This window comes from Dendropsophus ebraccatus, chromosome 3 (assembly GCF_027789765.1).
Source record: "Dendropsophus ebraccatus isolate aDenEbr1 chromosome 3, aDenEbr1.pat, whole genome shotgun sequence".
Taxonomy (NCBI): Eukaryota; Metazoa; Chordata; class Amphibia; order Anura; family Hylidae; genus Dendropsophus; species Dendropsophus ebraccatus.
This window is the reverse complement of record NC_091456.1, coordinates 160,174,042-160,194,202: the sequence shown is the minus strand read 5'-3', so window position 1 is coordinate 160,194,202 and position 20,161 is coordinate 160,174,042. Positions and strand designations below refer to the sequence as shown.

At 40.5% G+C, this 20,161-nt stretch overlaps 1 protein-coding gene across 2 annotated transcripts in view; it reads left to right on the top strand.

The window, feature by feature from the left end:
• The window catches only part of SREK1 (splicing regulatory glutamic acid and lysine rich protein 1), a 31,364-nt gene extending 11,950 nt beyond the window's left edge, over positions 1 to 19,414 (top strand). Inside the window, exons 3-13 of one of the 2 annotated variants that reach the window (XM_069962998.1) lie at positions 4,294 to 4,421; positions 6,059 to 6,091; positions 7,842 to 8,048; positions 8,266 to 8,444; positions 9,788 to 9,918; positions 13,474 to 13,576; positions 13,932 to 14,051; positions 14,792 to 14,935; positions 15,144 to 15,236; positions 15,900 to 16,038; positions 18,391 to 19,414. In XM_069962998.1, coding sequence (XP_069819099.1) covers positions 4,294 to 4,421; positions 6,059 to 6,091; positions 7,842 to 8,048; positions 8,266 to 8,444; positions 9,788 to 9,918; positions 13,474 to 13,576; positions 13,932 to 14,051; positions 14,792 to 14,935; positions 15,144 to 15,236; positions 15,900 to 16,038; positions 18,391 to 18,525 — 1,412 coding nt within the window. In that variant the 3' untranslated portion in view covers positions 18,526 to 19,414. Of the gene's footprint in view, positions 1 to 4,293; positions 4,422 to 6,058; positions 6,092 to 7,841; positions 8,052 to 8,265; positions 8,445 to 9,787; positions 9,919 to 13,473; positions 13,577 to 13,931; positions 14,052 to 14,791; positions 14,936 to 15,143; positions 15,237 to 15,899; positions 16,039 to 18,390 lie in introns of both variants that reach the window. The other variant, XM_069962997.1, reaches the window with a different exon arrangement.
• Positions 19,415 to 20,161: the final 747 nt, after the last annotated feature.

Here is a 20,161-nt window from a genome sequence, read left to right as displayed (position 1 = left end):
GTCCCTTCAACCCTCCTTAGAGCTATGATGTATAAACACTTAGATGACTCTTGTAATTCTTACCATTAGCCGGTTTAGTTTTGTGCATGTGGTTACTTAGTGTCCACTATTTTTTTTTTTCTTCTTCTTGCTATTACTTTTGTACTAGTAATTTACATTTTTACCTTGATATTGATATTTTTTCCCCTTTTATATTTTTGTTAATATGATCAGGTCAGTATTAGCATGTCTGTCATGGTTTTTAAAAGGTAGGGTTACAAAATCTGCATTAAAAGTTACATCGCATGCATTGTTAATTTTAAAGGGTATTCTGGCCCAAGGGGTTGGGGGAAAAAACATACTTACATAGTCCCACACTGCACTCCCGCAGCTTTTTGCTTTTGAGACAAGTGCTCAGGAGCAGGACCTGCTGGCTTAGTCAGTCGCTGGCAACTATGGTGTCCCACTTGGCCAGTGTTCGGCTGAGATGGAAGGTCCTTATCCTGACTGGACAGAGCTAATTGGTGCTGCGGCTGGAATGGAGCTAAGTATTTTTTTTCTATCCCCCACCCCAGTGGCATATTTATTTGTACATTAGGCCCATAATACCTCTTTAAAGGGACTCTGTCACCTCCAACCCACTCTCCTCAAAACTCTAAACTAAAGTGTCTAAGTAGGGTAAAGGATGCTCATTCCAAATTTGTAATTTGTAGCTTTCTACTCCTTTGTATTTCACTGTTGTAAACCTACAAACTGGGCATGTTGATGCATAGAGAAGACTGCTTAGCTCAAGAATATAACGGAGAGGACTACTTACACTCCTTCACTTGTGGGCTTATAGCAAAGGAACGCAAGAAAGTTAAAAATTGCAGATCAGAGTTGTATACAGAGTGTATAATCTACTGATAACTTAAGTTTAGCGGCTGTTTTAGAGGTTACAGAGTCCCTTTAACTTTTCCGTTGAAGTCAATAGGGGGGAAAAAAATCTGCAGCACAAATTGCTACGTAGATTTAAAATTTACACCACAGGTTGCCTTTAAGATTTTTAAGGTCTTTACATATCACATGGACGAGATTTCTTCAAATCCAATCCACTTTGCTGCCACTCTAATAGGCTACGTATTTTCCACACAATAATCTGCTGTGGAAAGTCTGTAGCATGTCTATGAGGAGTTATTGAAGGTGTATGGCGACCTTTGCACAGACAAGTAGTAGTTGTATTTCATCTTTTCTCTTGTTGTGGCACTGCAGGAATATTGAACAATTTCCTGCAGGTTACAGCCGATTGCTGCTCGTCCCAGAAGTGTGATGCCCTGCGATCATTCTATTTCATGGGGTTATAAGTGGACAACTCCTTTAAGGTACCCATACACATTAGTTCAAAGTTGGTAGAAGCGGACAATCTCACCCAACGCAACCGTTCATTGAGTGACTTTTAATGACAAACATCTTTTTAGCCAACTGATGGTTGGTCATATTTTGACCAAAAATTGGACAAGATGTGTTTTTTCACCTCACATGATTTTTCGGGAAATTTTTCTCAGGGTAGTTTCAGATTTATCACCTGGTGTCATTGATCCTGTACATCAGGATAACTTTAATGTGAAATATGGACTAAAATGTGTGTGACTGCATCTGCAAAATAATCTTCCATCAGACCGTTGTTCAGCTACCAACCTGTCTGATGTGTATGGCCAGCTGTAGGTCAGTGTTTAATGCGGTTACTTGATGTCCATGTAATCACCTTTCCTCTATGGTAAGTGTATAAAGTTATAAGTTTGAGAGGAAATCATATATTACCTCATATAGTCAGCATACTGTTTATTTTTTAGTTAAAAATAACATTTATTAGGTGTTTCAAAAAGCACTTTACAATACATATAGACTCTGTTTATCTATAAAAAAAAAAAAGTCCAAAGGAAAAAAAAATAGTCAAAAGGAAAAAAAAAGTCCAGAGGAAACAGGACTCAAAATCATCCACCAGCGTAATAATATAGGAATAACATCTGAATATTTGGCGTGCCGCTTCCTTGGAATAAAGAGCGGAGAGGTGCTGCAGCTCAGGGCACAGTGGAGTCCCAGGTCATGCCTCTTTGATACTCTGGGACCGCATCTAAGTAGTTTTTTGGCCAAGTAAAACCATTAACAACTTATAAAGGTGTGACAAGACTCTTAAACTAATAGCTATTTACTTCAGTTTGAGGCTAAGCACGGACGGTGAATGGCTGTTTCACCGCATGGCATAATGTGTTAATATCATCCTGGGAGCGAGAAACTTTTTGAATGTTCGTGCCGCTGTAATGACACAACTATACGGCTCTGTCATTACAGTGGCGCCAACATTCAAACAGTTTCCCATTAATACATCTTGCTGTCCTGGGATTCATTCCAGTATTCCTTGTCCATGCTTCATGGAGCAAACACGGGACATGTGAATGCAGCCTAAGTGACAGATGCACTTTAATAAAAACTAAATACTTATTATATATTCTTACTTTTTTTTATATATATTATGGATTTTTTTTTCCTTTTTTTTTATGCTTACGTTATTAGGAGGAAAAATCGAATTAATTTAATGCCTCTGTATATCTACCTGAAGGTGATTCCTTAAAAGTATTGTCTGGCAGAAAGCAGCCATGTCCAAATGGGGATATCCCTTTAAGTGGGTTGGGTACCTGATGTCAGAGATGCTTGATAGGGTTATGTAAGAACAACAGAGGGATAGAAACCCAGAACGATATGAGAAGATGCTCCAGAATTAGTATTTAATAGGGAATACAAAGGTTTTAGTAAAAAAAACAGTTCAGGGGAGGCCAGAGGTCCTCTTTATTAAAAGATTAAAAGGTCATCAGTGATCCAAAGGATGGGGAATACCTAACTGATTGGTGGGGTCCAACTTCTGGGATCACTTGCAATCATGAGAACAGAGGTCAGCGATGGTGTGTACACTCTGTTACTGCACCATTCCCCATAGAACCTAGACAGTGTTCAGTCATTTTCAGAAGTCTTATTGAGAGCGAATAAAACAATGGCCAAGCATTCATAATTGGTTGGGGTCCCATTAGTCAGACTGTCACCCATAAGCTGCTCCTTTAAGTGCTGCTCCTCCCCCTTAGGGCCCTATTACACCAAACAATTATCGCCTGTGCTTGGCTGTTTTTCAGCCGATAATAGTTTGATGTAATAGTTCATGTTAAAAGGCAGAAATGCACCATGGCGGCCGATTGCTGCCGTAAAACATGTTCTATTAAAACGATAAGGATAGTGACCGTCTACTGGCCGTCACTCTGTGTAGAGGAAGCGTTGGCAGCAGACCGCTGCTCTCCTTTATGGGCGATCTAAGGATGATTTAGGAAGCCTCTTCCACTTTTCTGTTGAAGAATCTTTGCACAGGTTACTTAGCAATGTCTACTATTCCTACCGCGTGCCTAATGTTACATATTCCATGCTTATTGGCTAGATCACTGTCCTATAGTTCTGATTCAACAATCTGAAGGTAGATACATGTGACAATATAACTAAAACCCAGGAGTGTTGATATTTTGTCTCGGCTGTGGTAGGCCTGTGCCCTTCTCTAGTTGGCTTGCATGGTGTTACCTAATTGACCATAATCGCACCGATAAAAACTAAATTTATCCTCTGTGACTTGTTTAGAAATATAATTCCCACGCTACATCACAGTCCAGTAACCCCCAAACAATAATCTTTACCGAGGAAGAAATAATTCATGAGGACTTGTATGTCATTCTCCCTGTTTTTTTTTTTTTTTTTTTTGTTCCATTTGTTTTATACTTATTTCTTTTACTTTACTTTTTGTTTTATTTAATAAATTTGGTAACTGCATTTTTTGGGGATTAAACTTTAAAAAATGTTCTTCTTTTCTGTATCTGATGTTCTGTGTGCTATTAGTGATGCAGCCAACACGAACGGTTGTCATGTGTAACACAACTTTCGATCAGCGTGAAAACAGCGCCCTGGAAAATGGCTCCATGCTTGATATCGTTTGGTTCATGAACCTTAAGTTTCCAGTACAGGTGACCCATAGCTCAAAGTGTTAAATACTTGTCTATTCAGTTATATAAGTAAAATTCCATATGATGAGATTTAGTGTTTGACGTTTTCCTCACTTTTATTTTATTTCCTTGTAGATCAGGGTAATTACAGGAGGGGTGAAAATACCTTGAGTTTTTATTCTTTCTTACTAAGGATATACTAGTCCTTTTTTTGTTTGGTTTATGTAGTGGCTTAAAATTCAGAAGTATTAACAGAACCACATATTTCCTGATATTAATATTAAGATTGTTGCCTCTACAGGTAAAATACCTGAAGAAGCCAAGGCTCTTTCCCTCTTGGCACCGGCTCCAACATTATCCAGCCTGCTTCCTGGGGCAGGTCTGCTTCCTATACCTACTCCTACACCTACTCCATCTCCGCTAGCATCTGTAAGTAATAAGGGCAGAAATATGTAACTATACAATGTACGTTAGACTGATGCCCAAACACGTTATGGTGGCTGGACCTGTCAATTTCAATGTGATCAGCTAACCATCTAATGTGTTCAGAGGCCTCTTAACTTTCTCACATCAAAAGATGTTCGGGGATTTTAGGATCGGGCAGTTGGATCTCAGCATGCCTGATCTGTTTTCTTTTGCTTTCGGGGAAGTCTTCTCTGGCAGTGACTTTCTCCCCTTTCCCCATTCAGAACAGACGCACAGTCTGGAAGAGAGAGCTGTTGGCCGAATGAGCACATGGCAAACTTAAACGAATCCTATCATGTCGAGACATCGGTCGAGGTTTGAGAGTACCCTGACCGATCAGTTAAATGAGCAGGGAGAAGTTTTGTGTTATAAGACTTGGACGGACATATAATGTATGTGGCCAACCAGGTCGGAAAAAAAACAGTGCCAAGAGTTAACGCACGGCGCTCTGACTTTTCCTGACTTGTTCTTCTGAACACTCTTTTCACAACTTTTCACATGTCTCTCTGACCTATTGAAAGTTTATTTTTTTCATGACAGTACCCATTTAAGGTATCACTTCCATTAAAAAAAAACTACTTTTGGCAGACCCAGGGGTCTGGGTGCTGTGTTGTGGCAGAAGATCAGCCTCTTTTATGTGGCTTACTAAATGTGAACTACTGAATTATCACCTATCAAATCCTTTCAGACTCTTCACCTCTTATCTTTATATGTATATTCCCTAATGTAAGAATGCTACAGAAGGTCAATTCTGCCTTATCTAAAAGACCAGTGATATAGTAGATGAGTTCATACAGTGGTTAGCCACAGAGTTGTCCGTCACTGTTGGTTGCAGAGATCCCAGTTTATTTTTATGATATGGAGCGTCTTAGCTCTCTGCTGTTTATAAAAGCTGGGAAAAAAATCATTAAATATGTAAAGTCCTGCGGAATCTGCTGGCGCTATATAAACAAAAATTAATAATAATAATAATAATAATAATTATTATTAAATCAAATGGTAGGGAAGAGAATTTCCTTCATGTACTCATGTTGTAACTAGTTGTGACTGAAAGTCAGTGGTGACCCAAACAGCAGGGGTGAGTGGGGAATTTTCACTAGGCAAATCTCATGATTGACACCTTGTTTTTGTGATCAAGAAAAAAATTTCTTTCAAATCAACGTGTAAGAAAGTTATACAGATTTACTTATTTTTAGAAATCTCATGTCTTCCAATACTTATCAGCTGCTGTATGTCCTGCAGCAAGTGGTGTTGTCTTTCCAGTCTTACAGAGTGCTCTCTGCTGTCATCTCTGTCTGTGACAGGAACTGTCCAGAGCAGTAGCATATCCCCATAGAAAACCTCTCCTGCTCTTGATAGTTCCTGTCACGGACAGAGGTGGCAGCAGAGAGTGCTGTGTCAGCCTGGAAAGAACATACCACTTCCTGCAAGGCATACAACAGCTGATAAGTACTGGAAGACTTTATTTTATTTTTTTAAATAGAAGAAATAGAAGATTTGAGAGCAATTTTTAATCTCTGGAGTGGCCCTTTAATTTTGTATACTAAACTTTTCTTTATCCCTATTTTGTGCTTATCGGCTAATTATTTGTATGATTTTAGGTTCTGCGACGAGAGAAAGTGGATGTACCGCTGGTAAGTAAAACTGCCAACCCTAACTGTAACTGTGTTAAAGGGGATGTCCACTTCTCCAAAGCAAGCCGCTCTGCTAATCATATGATTGCTATGTGTCCAGCTGTGGAAACCACTGGCAAATAACAGTGTTTAATTGGGATGGCTGATTTAGCCACAAAAATGGTGACATTCAATATAGCCTGATTCCAGCATCCTTCACAGTAGTGACGTACCGTTGTGTCATTGCATGTATAGATTTCTCATGCAACAGATGCTGGGAATGTGTCAGGATGGCTTGTTGTTACTTGCAGATTGATAGTCTTTGAACTATATTACAGTCTTTGATGGTGATCATTAACTGAAGAAAATTTTTATTAAAGTACTGTATTGTCTCCCAAAAAGTTATACAAATCACCAATATACACTTATTACAAGAAAAACTTATAAAAGAGCATTTTTTCCCTGCACTTACTACTGCATCAAGGCTTCACTTCCTGGATAAAATGGAGATGTCACGACCCGACTCCCAGAGGTGTGCGGGCTGTGGCTGCTGGAGAGGATGATGGCAGGGGGGACACTGAGGGGCACAGAGCACTGGAGGGACACTGAGCATCCCATTGCCATCATCTTCTCCAGCAGCCACAGCCTGCACAGCTCTGGGAGTCGGGTTGTGACATCACCATGTTATCCAGGAAGTGACATCACCATGTTATCCAGGAAGTGACATCACCATGTTATCCAGGAAGTGACATCACCATGTTATCCCGGAAGTGAAGCCCTGATGCAGTAGTAACTGCAGGGAAAAAGCACTTTATAAGCATTTCCTGTAATAGGTGTATATTGGTGATTTGTATAACTTTTGGGGGGCAATACAATACTTGAATAAAAATTTTCGACGGGCTTCTCCTTTAACAGGGTGGTCACAGAGTGATTTTGGACTCTCACTGCTGTTATTGAGCCCCTAAGTCTCTTTTGAGGTTTCTGATGCACAGGGTTTGCAAGGTGCTGTATGAGCAGTGCTAGTCTAATCAGAGAACTTCTACTGCTGATGACATACAGAAGGGGGAGGAATATGAGGGAGACAGAACCAACCAACACACACAGTTACACAAGAGACAGCTGCCTGGACCTTTATGGGTAGAGAAAAAATGGTTGCCTTGATTTACTTTTTACAGCACTAGATAAGCTCCACCCCATGTGTTGTTCCCAATACTCCTAACAGCAGGCAGGGGGCAGCAGTTTGCAGAGAAGTGAGACACAGTGCTTAAGCCTTTAAAGGGAATTTACCACTAGGTACATCGCTTTGTGTTTTACATAAACACCGGTCCATCCCAAGCACTGGCTTGGCATGAAGCACTGGGGACTGGCCTACTGGCCCCCAGTGTAACAAAACCCCCTCCCCTCTGTGACAGATAGAATCAGATGGGAGATCAGAAAAGGACAGCGGTGCCGGCATCCCCATGCCACCACCGTTCTGTTCATGTCTAGTGGTACATTCGCTTTAAGGAATTTTACTGGAGTAACCGGTCTTTTTTGTTTAATAATATGGTCTACAAATATGTTACAAATCACCTAGGCTATCAGATGGAAGTTGTTTGAAACAACAACAATGACCATTTTAGCTTATTCCATAGCTGTTTCAGGGTGCCAGTATTAGTAATGGATAGTTATTTCTGTCTATTTCAGATGGTATTTATTACATGAACTATTGTGCTATATGATTACTGTTACTTCCTTTATCCATTGATTCGCTTTTTATTTTTACTTGCAGCTCAGCGTCCCATTCACCACACTAGCAGCGACCTTACCAACACCATTGGAACCAGTTATTCCAACTCTTACACCAGTTCTTCCAGCTCTCGCACCTGTAATATCTTCACTTGCCGAATTGCAACAACCACATTTAGTGGGAAATGTTGACCCCACAAAGGTTGATGAAATCAGGAGAACAATTTATGTGGGAAACCTGAATTCCCAGGTAGTGAGTGTTTGCATTTGTTTTCCATTACCAGACAGAAAATAAATTACACTGGTGCATGTGAACCTGTTGGATGCTTTACATTAAAGTACAATAATACAGAATAAATATACAGTAATAATAAATGTATAGTATTATTATTGTTTTTGTTTTATTTTTTCAGCTATCAACATGCTGACAGCTTCTTACGTTTTCTCTTTCATCTCTTGTTTTTCAGACAACCACGGCAGAGCAACTACTTGAGTTTTTTAAACAAGTCGGAGATGTCAGATTTGTCCGTATGGCTGGAGATGAGACGCAGCCCACACGCTTTGCTTTTGTAGAATTCTCCGACCAGAATTCTGTGATGAGGGCCCTGTCGTTTAATGGAGTTATGTTTGGTGATAGACCTCTCAAGTAGGTTTAAAATCAGTGACTAGAGATTTTCCTGTTTTAAAGGGGTATTCCGGCAAAAAAAAAAAAAAAAAAAAAAATCCTTTTAGATCAACTAGTGTCAGAAAGTTACACGGGCACTTCTGTTTAAAAATCCTAAGTCTTCAATACGTCTCAGCTGCTGTATCTCCTGTAGAAAGTGGTGTATTCTTTTCAGTCTGACAAAGTGCTCTCTGCTGCCATCTCTGTCCATGTCAGGAACTGTCCAGAGCAGTAGCAAATCCCCATAGAAAACCTCTCCTGCTCTGGACAGTTCCTGTCATGGAAAAAGGTGGCAGAACCGTGTCAAACTGGAAAGTAAACACTTGTAGGACATACAGCAGATAAGTACGGGAAGACTTTCGATTTTTAAATGGTTAAATAGTTCCCTTTTAACATTTGGTTTGATGTATAAGCGTTTAATCATGAGGGATTTGGCATTTTTTTCACGTCACAAACTATCATATTTGGTATTAGAAATGGCTGAAGCTTTTAGGAAACCTGACAGACCCAATTAAAAGGCCGGAAGGGTTCCTTTGAGATCAGGCATAGCTGCCATGTCTGTGTTACAAAGAAATCATTGAGCCAGTGTGAACCGTGACTGAACTGCAGATTGTTCTTAGGTTTTGCAGACCTCTCATAGGTCCATTATATAGCATAACATTAATAATGCGTCGTCTGAAAGAGGTTCTCACCGGATTTTGTTTTATTATTTACATTACAGTTAAGTAGATCCAGTGACGTTGACATTTTTTGGTGCCTCAACTTTATTTTTTAACATCTATTTTTCTTTGAGATTTTTTTGAGATTAGTTGAGATTAAAGGGATTGTCAAACAAAAATTTTTTTCTTTCAAATCAACTGGTGTCAGAAAGTTATATAGATTTGTAGTTTACTTCTATTTAAAAATCGAAAGTCTTCCCATACTTATAAACTGTTGTATGTCCTGCAGGAAGTGTTGTTTATTTACATTCAGAAACAGTGCTCTCTGCTGACATCTCTGGCCGAGTCCAGAGCAGTAGCAAATCCCCATAGAAAACCTCTCGTGCTCAGGACAGTTCCTGACCTTCTGCAGGAAATATAGTAGCTAATAAGTATGGGAAAAGTTAAGATTTTTAAATAGAAGTAAATTACAAATCTAAGTTTCTGATACCAGTTGATTTAAAAGAATTTTTTTTTTCCGCTGGATAACCTCTTTAACTAAAAGAAGGTCAAATCTGTGAAAGCTGCTACAACTTTTTAATATATCCTGTATACATTACTATTTGGTATATTTTGCCCTTGCTAAATATTTATAGTGGCTAAGAATTGTGTTTACTGCCCCCACAGAATAAATCACTCTAATAATGCAATTGTTAAGCCTCCTGAACTGACGCCTCAAGCTGCAGCAAAGGAACTAGAAGAAGTGATGAAGCGTGTGCGAGAAGCCCAGTCACTGATCTCAGAGGCCATAGAACCAGGTAGGTTACCCACCACTGTTTTCAGTTTATAATGTCCTCTGTTGTCTTATGTTTTTAAGTGTTGTAAGTCCATGTTTAGTTGAGGCGCACCCATGACTGCTATAAAACAGGTTGTCTGTTACAACAAATTTTTCAAGTACTCCGAGGGAATATAGAATTAATGAAGGAGTGTTCCCATGTATAGGCCAGAGTAGAGGTCAGGGGAAAAGAGTGTCTCTGACTCTGGAGGACCCAGTCCTTCCATGCATTACACACCCATGTGATTTATTGTAGTGATGCTGTCAGGGAATAAGAAACTAAAATCATTGGCCACGCATCGATACGTGTAATAGCAATGTATGGCCGACGGCTAACTATTAAATAAACTGTTTATAAACGACCTCTCCACGCTCACGGTCTTCTCCTGCCTTCTGCTCTCTTCCCGGTACAGCGCACTGCAGCTACTCTGAGCTGACAGGCTGCTCAGCCAATCACTGGCCAGGACCGCCGCAGTGCCGGAAAGAGAGCAGAAGGCTGGAGAAGACTGGGAGCGTGGAGAGGTAATGTATGAACAGTTTAGGGCTAGGGCTGCACGGACATCTCTAACGATGACTGTGCAGCCCTTACTAAACGATAATCAAGAGGTGAAATAGGCTCAGTAAATGAGCCACGATCTTTTAGATTATTGATCGGGCTGTCATTGGCCCATCTAATAGGACCCTAACTCTGAAGGATTCTCCATTGTGAAGAACTTCTTTAAAGGGATATAGAAATGCACAGCTACTTTCTTGCAGAAACAGCACCACCCCTGCCCTCAGGTTGTTTGTGGTATTACAATTCAGCTGTATTAATTTCAATGGAACTGAGCTGCAAAACCCCACACCCAAACTGGGGTCAAGAGGGGTGACAATAGAAATGCCACTCAGATCAGAATTTTTAAGGTTTTCACTATAAATTGGTCAGGGGAATGGTTCTGGAGGTAGAGCTGAAAATCCTATTGATCAATGAAGAATAAGACTGCTGCTCTGGTCGTCTGAGTTCTGCTAATGTTCCTTGTCATGGTGGTGTCTTAGTCAGTCAGCCCCTTCCTCTCCTTTTGTTAATTCACATGTTCAGTAGAAATCAGAAGGTGATGCTTAATATATTGGATATGCTTTGTCCTGTTGCAAACACGAGTGATGTCCATGCCCTCTACTGCAGCATTGTCACGTACAAACGTTACTTTTTTTTTTTCTCTTGCTTTTTTTTTCTCCTTGTTTCCTCTGCAGAAAAATGATTGGCTTTAATAACTGTCAATCAACCAGACATTACACTTTGCTGATGACAAGGACTTGTTTCTATTGGCACTGATACTTGCAGGGGTGGATGGGATACTGTGGATCTTCTAGGGCTGGTATTTGTAGCTTACTGTGCATTGCATTATAAGTGTACAGGACTGGGAACACACTACAACTCTCAGCATTCCTAGCATGACTGCAATGTGAGTTTTTTTTTATTTTCCAGATATTCAGTTGTGTTATAATAATGGATGCCCCTGGGAAAGTGTATACCCTATGTCTCTGCTAGTGGGCAGTAGAATAGCATGATGATATGGCTGCATGTGGGTGATGTGATATGCTTAAGCTTGTTGGTTGTGAATGTTCACGGCAAGAGTAAGATGTTTTTGTAAGGTATAAGATGTCCCCATTATCCCTAAAAGTAAATAAATGTATGTTTTTTTTGTTTTCTTTAAAGGGGTTGTCCAGCGAAAATCTTTTCCTTTCAGATCAACTGATATGAGAAAGTTATACAGATTTGTAATTTACTTCTATTAAAAAATCTCAAGTCTTCCCATATATATTAGATGCTGTATGTTGTGCAGGAAATGTTGTTTTTTGTTTTCTTTTTAGTCTGACACAGTGCTCTCTGCTGACATCTCTGGCCGAGTCTCGGTTTTCTATGAATCCCCCAAACAGAGATGTCAGCTGAGAGCACCGTGTCAGACTGAAAATAAAATGTTTCCTGCAGGACATTCAGCAGCTGATAAGTAGGGAAAGACTTGACATTTTTAAATAGAAGTAAATTACAAATCTATATAACTTTCTGACACCAGTTGATTTGGAAGAAAAAGATCTTTGCTGGACAACCCCTTTAAATAGAATCTGTCAGTTGCAAATCAGGTTTCAATCTGCTGATACATGTTAGGTCAAGGAGAAACATGGTACCTTTATGCTGCCAGAACAAAGAAAAATGCTTCTTTTCTCCAGTGCAAGAATCAAAGAGGCCTTCCCAAGCCCCTGAAGTGCTGAGGCCTGTTATGCTCCTTCACCCCCCCCCCTCCCTACTTCCAGCTCAGTCATGCCGGGATAGGGATGGCAGGGGGCGTGAGGAAGCTTTTTAGCTTGCTGCCCTTTTGTATCTTGGTGAAGACTCTTTGCACCAGAGAGTAAAAGCATTTTTCTATGTTCTGGAAGCACAGACAGATATGATATCTGTCAGATATATAGGTCTCCTTGCCCTAACAGCTATCTAACAGTGGCAGCAGTTTGAAACTGAATTGCAGCTGGCAGATTACCTATATGTGAATCATTCAAAGCGGTGCAGTCATTTATCTTACCTTTTCAGAAGAAGAGGAAAGTGTACCACTGCGTGCTTTACTCCCAGGCTGGTTACATGATATGACTATAAGACTATAGAGCCCATCTCTTCTGTCAGTCAGATCAGGCAGCTGGACTGGGACTGAATTGGGTCTCTGACCTTGGTGCAGTCTCAATTTTTCACGTCTAAACGACATGTCAAAAGTTAAACAGCAGCGCTTTAAAGGCATACATGTCTATTTAGTGATGTCTGTTTTATGTGGAGCTGTCATGCTTTGACCGATTTTGCACTGATGGTAATGTACAGCATCCATTGTGCAGTGCAGCTGTGTGTGACAGCACCTGCCATTCCCATTACAATTTCCTTGACTTTTCTGACTGTCACTGTGATAGAACAGCTCCAACTGTGAGGCCATACTGACCTAAAGCCGATGCTCCAGCGAGCAGTAGAGAGTCATGAAATAAAATCTACACCATTAGCTCTGCCTTAAAATGATCCTTTTTGGGAGTTATAAGTACATAAACAGGGGTAAACTATCTATAAAGGGCATGGCGTGCTCCGGGGGAAAGGACACAGCTGCATAATACTGTATAGAGGTTACTGCAGACCAATTGCCAGCTGCCGAGTTCCTCTACAGACTATAGCTGATCACTAGGTCCTTCTGGGATCAGTTTATCGTCTGTGGCCGATCCAATGTCGAGAGAGACAACATCTCTTGTCCCTTCAGACTGCAGATTGGACGGCGTCCTCTGGAGAGGCTCTACAGGGTGCGATATGATTGACCCAGCAGAGTAAAAACAATGAAAAATAGTTATTTTTTAGATTTCATACACTTTTTGCCCCTTTTGTCTATGTGCTTGACCAGGATGTGAATAATGGCCAGGAGTTTTCTGTAACATGCATGCTGATGAGCAATTACACTGCTGGCAGTGTTTATCCCACTTTATACCTCTGACTTTGTCTTTTATTAACTCATTTACATTATTTTATTTTCAACAGAAACTGGCAAACCAATTGAAAAGACACTGAAAATCTCCAGAACGCGATCCCGTTCTCGCTCCAAGTCCAGATCCAGATGGAAAAGGTCACGTTCAAAGCATAGGTATAAACTTGTTTAAGTATTTATATCTTCTGGATGTCCCCTCTATAGACAAAGGCGATTGCCAGCTGGGGTTCTGTAATGGGAAAGGTCTATAGAAAGTTTTTTGTTTTTTTTTTTAATGATTTTATTTCACATATTGAAATCTTATTCTTTTTCTAATCTGTTCAGTTTTTCTCATTGTATATTTTTATTTTTCATAATTTTTATGATGCAGCCATCTTGTCTAAACTGTTTTTAACAGCATTTAGTGGCATTCTTTACAGCAAACCTCATTTTATATTGATACCATTTACAATATAGAAGAGTGTAGTGTATGAGGCAGAAATCCCTCACCACCTTGTTGATACTATTTCAGAAGCAGGTCAAGGAACCGTTCCCGTTCTAGGCATAAAGAACGCAGGAGATCCAAAAGTCCTCACAAAAAACGCTCTAGATCACGAGACAGACGCAAGTCAAAAAGCCGATCACGTTCAAGGTATGACCAGATGGCATTGTTTAATGTGCCATTACTCCTGTACATAGTCCTGTATGAGCGGCCCAACTGGTGTTGATCTCTTTCCTTTTACCCCCTTAGTGACCACCAATACACCTTTTTACGGCAGTCACTAATGGGTATGACAGTCGTACTTCCGCTAAAACTACCCAGAGTGGAGGAGTGTAACCTGTTACATGCCGCTGTACACTAGTGTAAAAGTGAAATTAAATAAAATCCCCCCGTCTTACCCAGGATAAGACTCCTGAATTGCTGTATTTTGTTAATCCGCTTCTGATAAAACGTCAAAAGAGATCAAAAAAGGGATATATATGTAAACCTTTGTTATCAATATAAATGAAACCTTTTCCTGTAAAAAAAAAAAAAAGACCTTCCATGGCTTTGTCGGCCAAAATATAACAACGATGTGACTCTTGGAGGGTGCTGGTGAAAAAAATAAGAAAATAGCTAGGTCACTAAGGGGTTAACTACATGGACATTTACAGTAGTATATAGAGTTTGTTTGGTTGTGTGTGATTCTGTACCCTAGATGGCACTATTGGGATAGGCAAAAAGCACTCCAGTAGTTTTCAGTAGTAGTGGCTTTTAATTGTGTAGCTTAATGTTATGGCCTCCTTTTACAATAGAAATTAATAATTATTATTTTTACCAGGAAGTCTGACTCAGCATACTTTTTTAGTAGAATATTTGACTTTTCATTGTTTCAACCTTGCTTTCTACAGAGAAAAGAAGAGAGACAAAGACAGAAGCAAAACTAGAGAGAAAGAAAGAACAAAAGAGAAAATTGATAGAAGGAAGAAGGAAAAACAGTCTAGGAGCCCCTCTAAGACCCATTCCTCTGCCAGAAAGTCTCGCAGTGTCAGCAGGTTAGACCCTCTATTCCCCTAATGTTTTATTCTGGTATCTGAGTAGACTTAATCTCCATCCAGAAAAACATATCCATTACCTCTCTTCCTGTCCTCTCTAGTTCTTTTATATGCCATGTATGCCTTTTCAACTACTAGGCATTGTCAAAAGCAGGATAACACTTTAAGGGGTAGTAATTTTATTTATTATTAACACTTTTTGTTTCAGGGAAAGACGTAAAAGGAGAAGTCGAAGTCTTTCCAAATCCCCTAAAAATTCCAAATCAGGGAAGAAGGTTTCTAGGTCTCCATCGCCTAGAAGGTAATATTCCATTAGAAGTGTATTGTTAAAAGTGTTATCAAGCCATACAAAAATTATTCTCCTAACCGCAGCAGTAAACTTTTTTTTTTTTTTTTTTTTTAAGCCAAAGTCAGGAATGGATTTGAAAAGAGGAGAAATCTCAGTCTTTCATTTATTACCTGTTCTCTGTTTATAATCAATTCCTGGCTTTGACTCAAAAAAAATTGTCTGATAATCTGTTGGTGTAATAGGGCCCTTAGACTAAGCAGTAAGCTTAGTCTCGACTCTTTTTTACATCAGTCGGGCCCTGTCTGCTCTATGGAGAGGGGAGGAAGAAGGGAGATTAGTCGGCAGCAGAGAACAAAGGATTACACAGCAGGAGCAGCATGAAAGCCAGTATTCAGAGGTCATAGAGGTCAGTAAGGGTCAATGCTGACTGTCAGAGGAGATAATGTAGCTGTCAATTAACTCTTTGTTGTCCTGTTTTAATGCCTCATCTTCCTCCACCCCTCCCCTCTCCATAGAAAATGATGAAGACAGGGGGGAGAGCTTCAAACTGCTTTTTCATGATAAAAATGCATTTTGCGGCTAATAAGCCAAAATACAAAGTTTCTTAAAATCGCCTGTACTATTGATTTCTGCAATAAAATGTAAATGACTGTGACACTTTAACTCTTTTCTCAGTAAAAATAGGAAGGAGAAGAAAAAAGGGAAAGAAAGGGATCACAGCGGGGACAGAAGGGAGAGTGATCGTTCTTCATCCAAGAGAAATAGCAATAAAGACAAAGAAATTAGAGACTCTTTTGATAAGTACAAGATCAGGGTAAGCGCTGCATTGTTTTCTTATTACAGCTACTGTCTCTATCTAGTGTAAGTTGCAGAAGCCATTCCTAGAGAACTTATGCAGGATCCTACGGTAATCCTTTTATACTGTCAGTCCAAGCAGGTGTGTTATATTGTGTTCCAGTAATAAGAGCCTGCAACAGAGCATTTGTTTCTGTTTCCACTAATATAACCTTCAGAAATATGTCCTGCTGGAGTGCAGTGGTGATGACTACAGGAACAAGCCGTGCACGTCAGCAGCTTCTGATGGCCTTATACTGCTGGAGTGTCATGTTCTCCAGATTTAATAACTGTAATAAATGTCATTGGCTTGGAGAAGGATAACACAGTGGCCAAACTGATGTGTCCTGCAATCACAGCCTTTGCAATAGTGAAACATTATCCAGTAGTCTTGTAAAGTTCCTGGATTTTTTTTATTTATTTTTTTTTTTTACAATAGGCCACCAGTTTCGTTGGTGTTTATTATCCTGATGCATCATACACACTAATGTCAAAATTTTTTGTCAGTTTTTCTGGCTGAGAAATAATGTGTTTTTTTTATTGTTTATTGGGGACTGCCCCTGTATTGTCTGTATAAACAGTACAGAACAATGTGTGTGCAGCTGCTAAGTGTAGAAATAAAAAATAATATATATTCAGAATGTGACACGTGTCGGCCATTTTTATTTTTTCAATGGGCCTGGGGATAAGGTGGCTCAATATAACAACAGACACCTACCTCCCCAGCTCCAGCGCAGGGGTCCACTGTGCCCTGTTCCAATTCCCGGTCCCCCAGGTGCTTCTTGGTCTGAGCAGGGACCCGGGTCGTGACATGTCAGCCCCGCTCGGTCAGTTAGCAGCCGAGGTGGGGACCCCCGGCTCTTTTGAAAAAAAAGTCCAACCCCCGGACTTCACCTTTTAAGTGTACCTGTCACAAAGCATGCTGACCTGATCAGCGTGAAATCCATTCTGCAGATGGAAGTTGGGGCCTCCATGGATTCTGGGTGGTATGAGTTGTGTTCACACCATGGCCATATTGCAACAAACAGATGATATGTGTATCAGATTATGTGTTTTTTTTTTTTCTATTCTAATAGAACAAAACAGATCTAATAGAATAAAACAGATGCGTGTGGTTTATTCTTATTAGTGCCATTTAAACAATGCTACGTGTTAGAAGGACACACAGACTCTCCCATAGCCACAGATTTGCTATAATTGTTAGTAGCTTGTACAGTACCTTTTATAGGTGGCTAACCACTGGTGCCCTCATATATAACTAGCCACAGGTGCCTTTATGGCTATTCAGTCACAAACTCCCTAATAATTGTCAATAACCAGTGTCTAGTTAGAAGGTGCCTCTATAGATGCCACGCCACAGCCCCCCCCCCATAATTACTAACCACAGGCCCCCCCATAATTGCCAGCCACAGTTCCCCCTTTGATTGTCAGACACAGTTTAAAGCAGCACTATCAGCAGATTCGAGCCAGTGAACCTGCTGATATGCACCAGCCGCTAATAACCGTAGGACCGTAGTGCCGCTGTTCCTTCTCCACGTGGTCCAGTACTGGGCAGATTTTTGATAATTCTTGATATGCTAATTAGGCTGTTCCGAGCATTAGGGGCGTTCCCCGTTTGCCCGGAGCACCCACTCAGCCTGCCTAGCCTGCCCTCCCGGCCTGCCTACTATGCATATTCATATATGCATAGTTAGGCTGCTTGTTACTGCGCATGTGCCCGGGGAACGCCCCATATGCTCACAACAGCCTAGTGAGCATATCGGGAATTATCAAAAATCTGCTCAGTACTGGACCCCATAGGAGAAGTAACAGCGGCACTGCTGTCCTACGGTTATTAGCGGCTGGCGCACATCAGCAGCTTCACTGGCCCGAACCTGCTGATAGTGGTGCTTTTACCACACTTTCCCTTATAATTGCTAACCACAGTTAATGCTTTCCCAGCCACAGTTTACACCCTACAAAATTGTCAGCCAACCGACTGCTCGCAGCAGGATTCGGCCATCAGTCTAACATGTGTGGGGCAGTTCTGAACGACCACTGACAGATGATGTCGGTGGTGATAGGGGTTGGCTGTAATAGAAAATCACAGACCCCTTTGTTCACAAAGAGATAAGCCACAGAGCACTGTCGCTGAGGCTTACCCTCCCCTTCCCATTGACAACACAGGATCGCTCGGCCATGCCAAATGCTCCTGTGTATGGGGAGAGCAGGCCGGAGATTTAACTGATGGCTGAAGCTTGTATGGCCACCTTAATGCCCTTTGCTTACTCTATATACATTTATTATTTTGAGCTTGCCTAAAGACTAACAAGTCTCTGTGCTTTGCTTTCAGGAAAAGGATAACATAAAGGATGACTTGGATATTGTGAGTGAAGAAGCCAATGATGAAGATGAAGGAGACTCTCGGCACAATGGGAACTGTACAATGAACGAATACAGTAAGTCAAGGAAAACAGAAGTGGCTTAAGCCTAACCATGTCTCTTGGACCTTCAGAAAACCCACAGCCAAAAGTCTGGATGTGTTCATTCTTTTCCACAATGAACATGACGTGGGCATTATGTGATGTCCGTAATAGAACTCTATTTTTTTTTTTTTTTTGGTAAATGTTTCACTACAGTGTTGGCTAGTGTATGATCTAGTTGCCTATGAAGGTAATTTTAAACCTGAATCATTTCCATCAAGTGTTGAACTTTTTTTTTATGTCAGTGTAAAGGTAGAAAGCTGTAAAGGTAATCACTGCCAGTAACACAAATGTACATTTTATTTTTAACATTACACTGGGGGGTACAGCGAGAGCGACGCTCTTTTTCTGTATGCTGGGCTTTTTTAACATGTCGGATATTTCCTGAAAACTGTAACTCATGACCAATAACTGTTCTCTCCACCGTTTTACTACTAAAGAGAAAAAAAAAAACTAAGTATACAATGTACTTTTGCTTTAGATTTTTCTGTGTAATACAGCGGTTTTGTACACAGCACTCCTTATCATGCAGAATTGTTATTTTCTTGTTACATATGTAAATTTTCTATTTGTGTCTTTCACCCTTTTATTAGAAGGTCTCATTGTTTTACTCTACAACAGCAAAACTGGACCTTGCTGTTGCCGCCCCCTTTCTCGCATCTTACTTCCATCAGAGACCTCATAGAGTCCAGTTCACGTAAGTATTCAGCACCAGGCTGCTGAATGGAGAAAGTGGTGCTGTTTTTCTTTATTGCATTAGAGCACAAAGTAAAACTTCAGTGCCTTGTAATAGTGTGGCATGTTGTTTTACATGACTGCTTCTTATAAGGGACATTGAACACCTAGAAATCATGAAATAAAGTAGATATCCTTAAATAAACTGGTTTCTATGTATACTTGTGGTGGTTATTGGTCATACATACTATTTTTTCCCATCACAGGTACAGAGATTTTAGGCAACTTTTAGTACACCAGACTTTTCCAGAACCTCACAAGTTTATTTTCTTGTCAGTCTGCAGTTTGCCTACAACTGATATCCATTTCCTGTCTATATATGCTGTGGTTGTGTGCATAAGTAGATTTTATATAACTTAAAGGGATTTTCTCTTAAATTTTCATGAGTAGCCTATGATTAGAGATGAGTCAATCACAGATTCAAGCAAAGCGCTGTCAGTGCTGCTCGGCTTCCTGCCACTCCTCCCAGGATGTCGGGAAAACCTGGATCCAATCCTGGGAAACTTCTTCCAGTTTCCCAGGATTTGGAAAACTTTTCCCCAGCACCCGCTGTGAAGCGAAAGGGAGCACAGCAGTGCTGACAACCTGGAGGCTTCATGAGCGGAGCACAGATCAAACGAAGGGCATCACTTCAATTAAATCTGCGATTCGCTTATCTCTACCTATGATTAAGTAGGAGACCCCACACCTGACAAGCCCCATTCCTGTATATGTCTCTCTGCATGCAAAATGAAGCAATAGGTGCCTAGCGATAAGAGATAATCAGAAAGGCTGCACATTGAACTGAGGAAAGGAGGTGAATATTTGTGTTTGTATGAGAAACCATTGACAGAGGCATCATAGATTGTTATAGTCTTCAGGAAGAGATTTAGTACAGCCACCCTTCCCTGGAGACCAGAGAGTGAG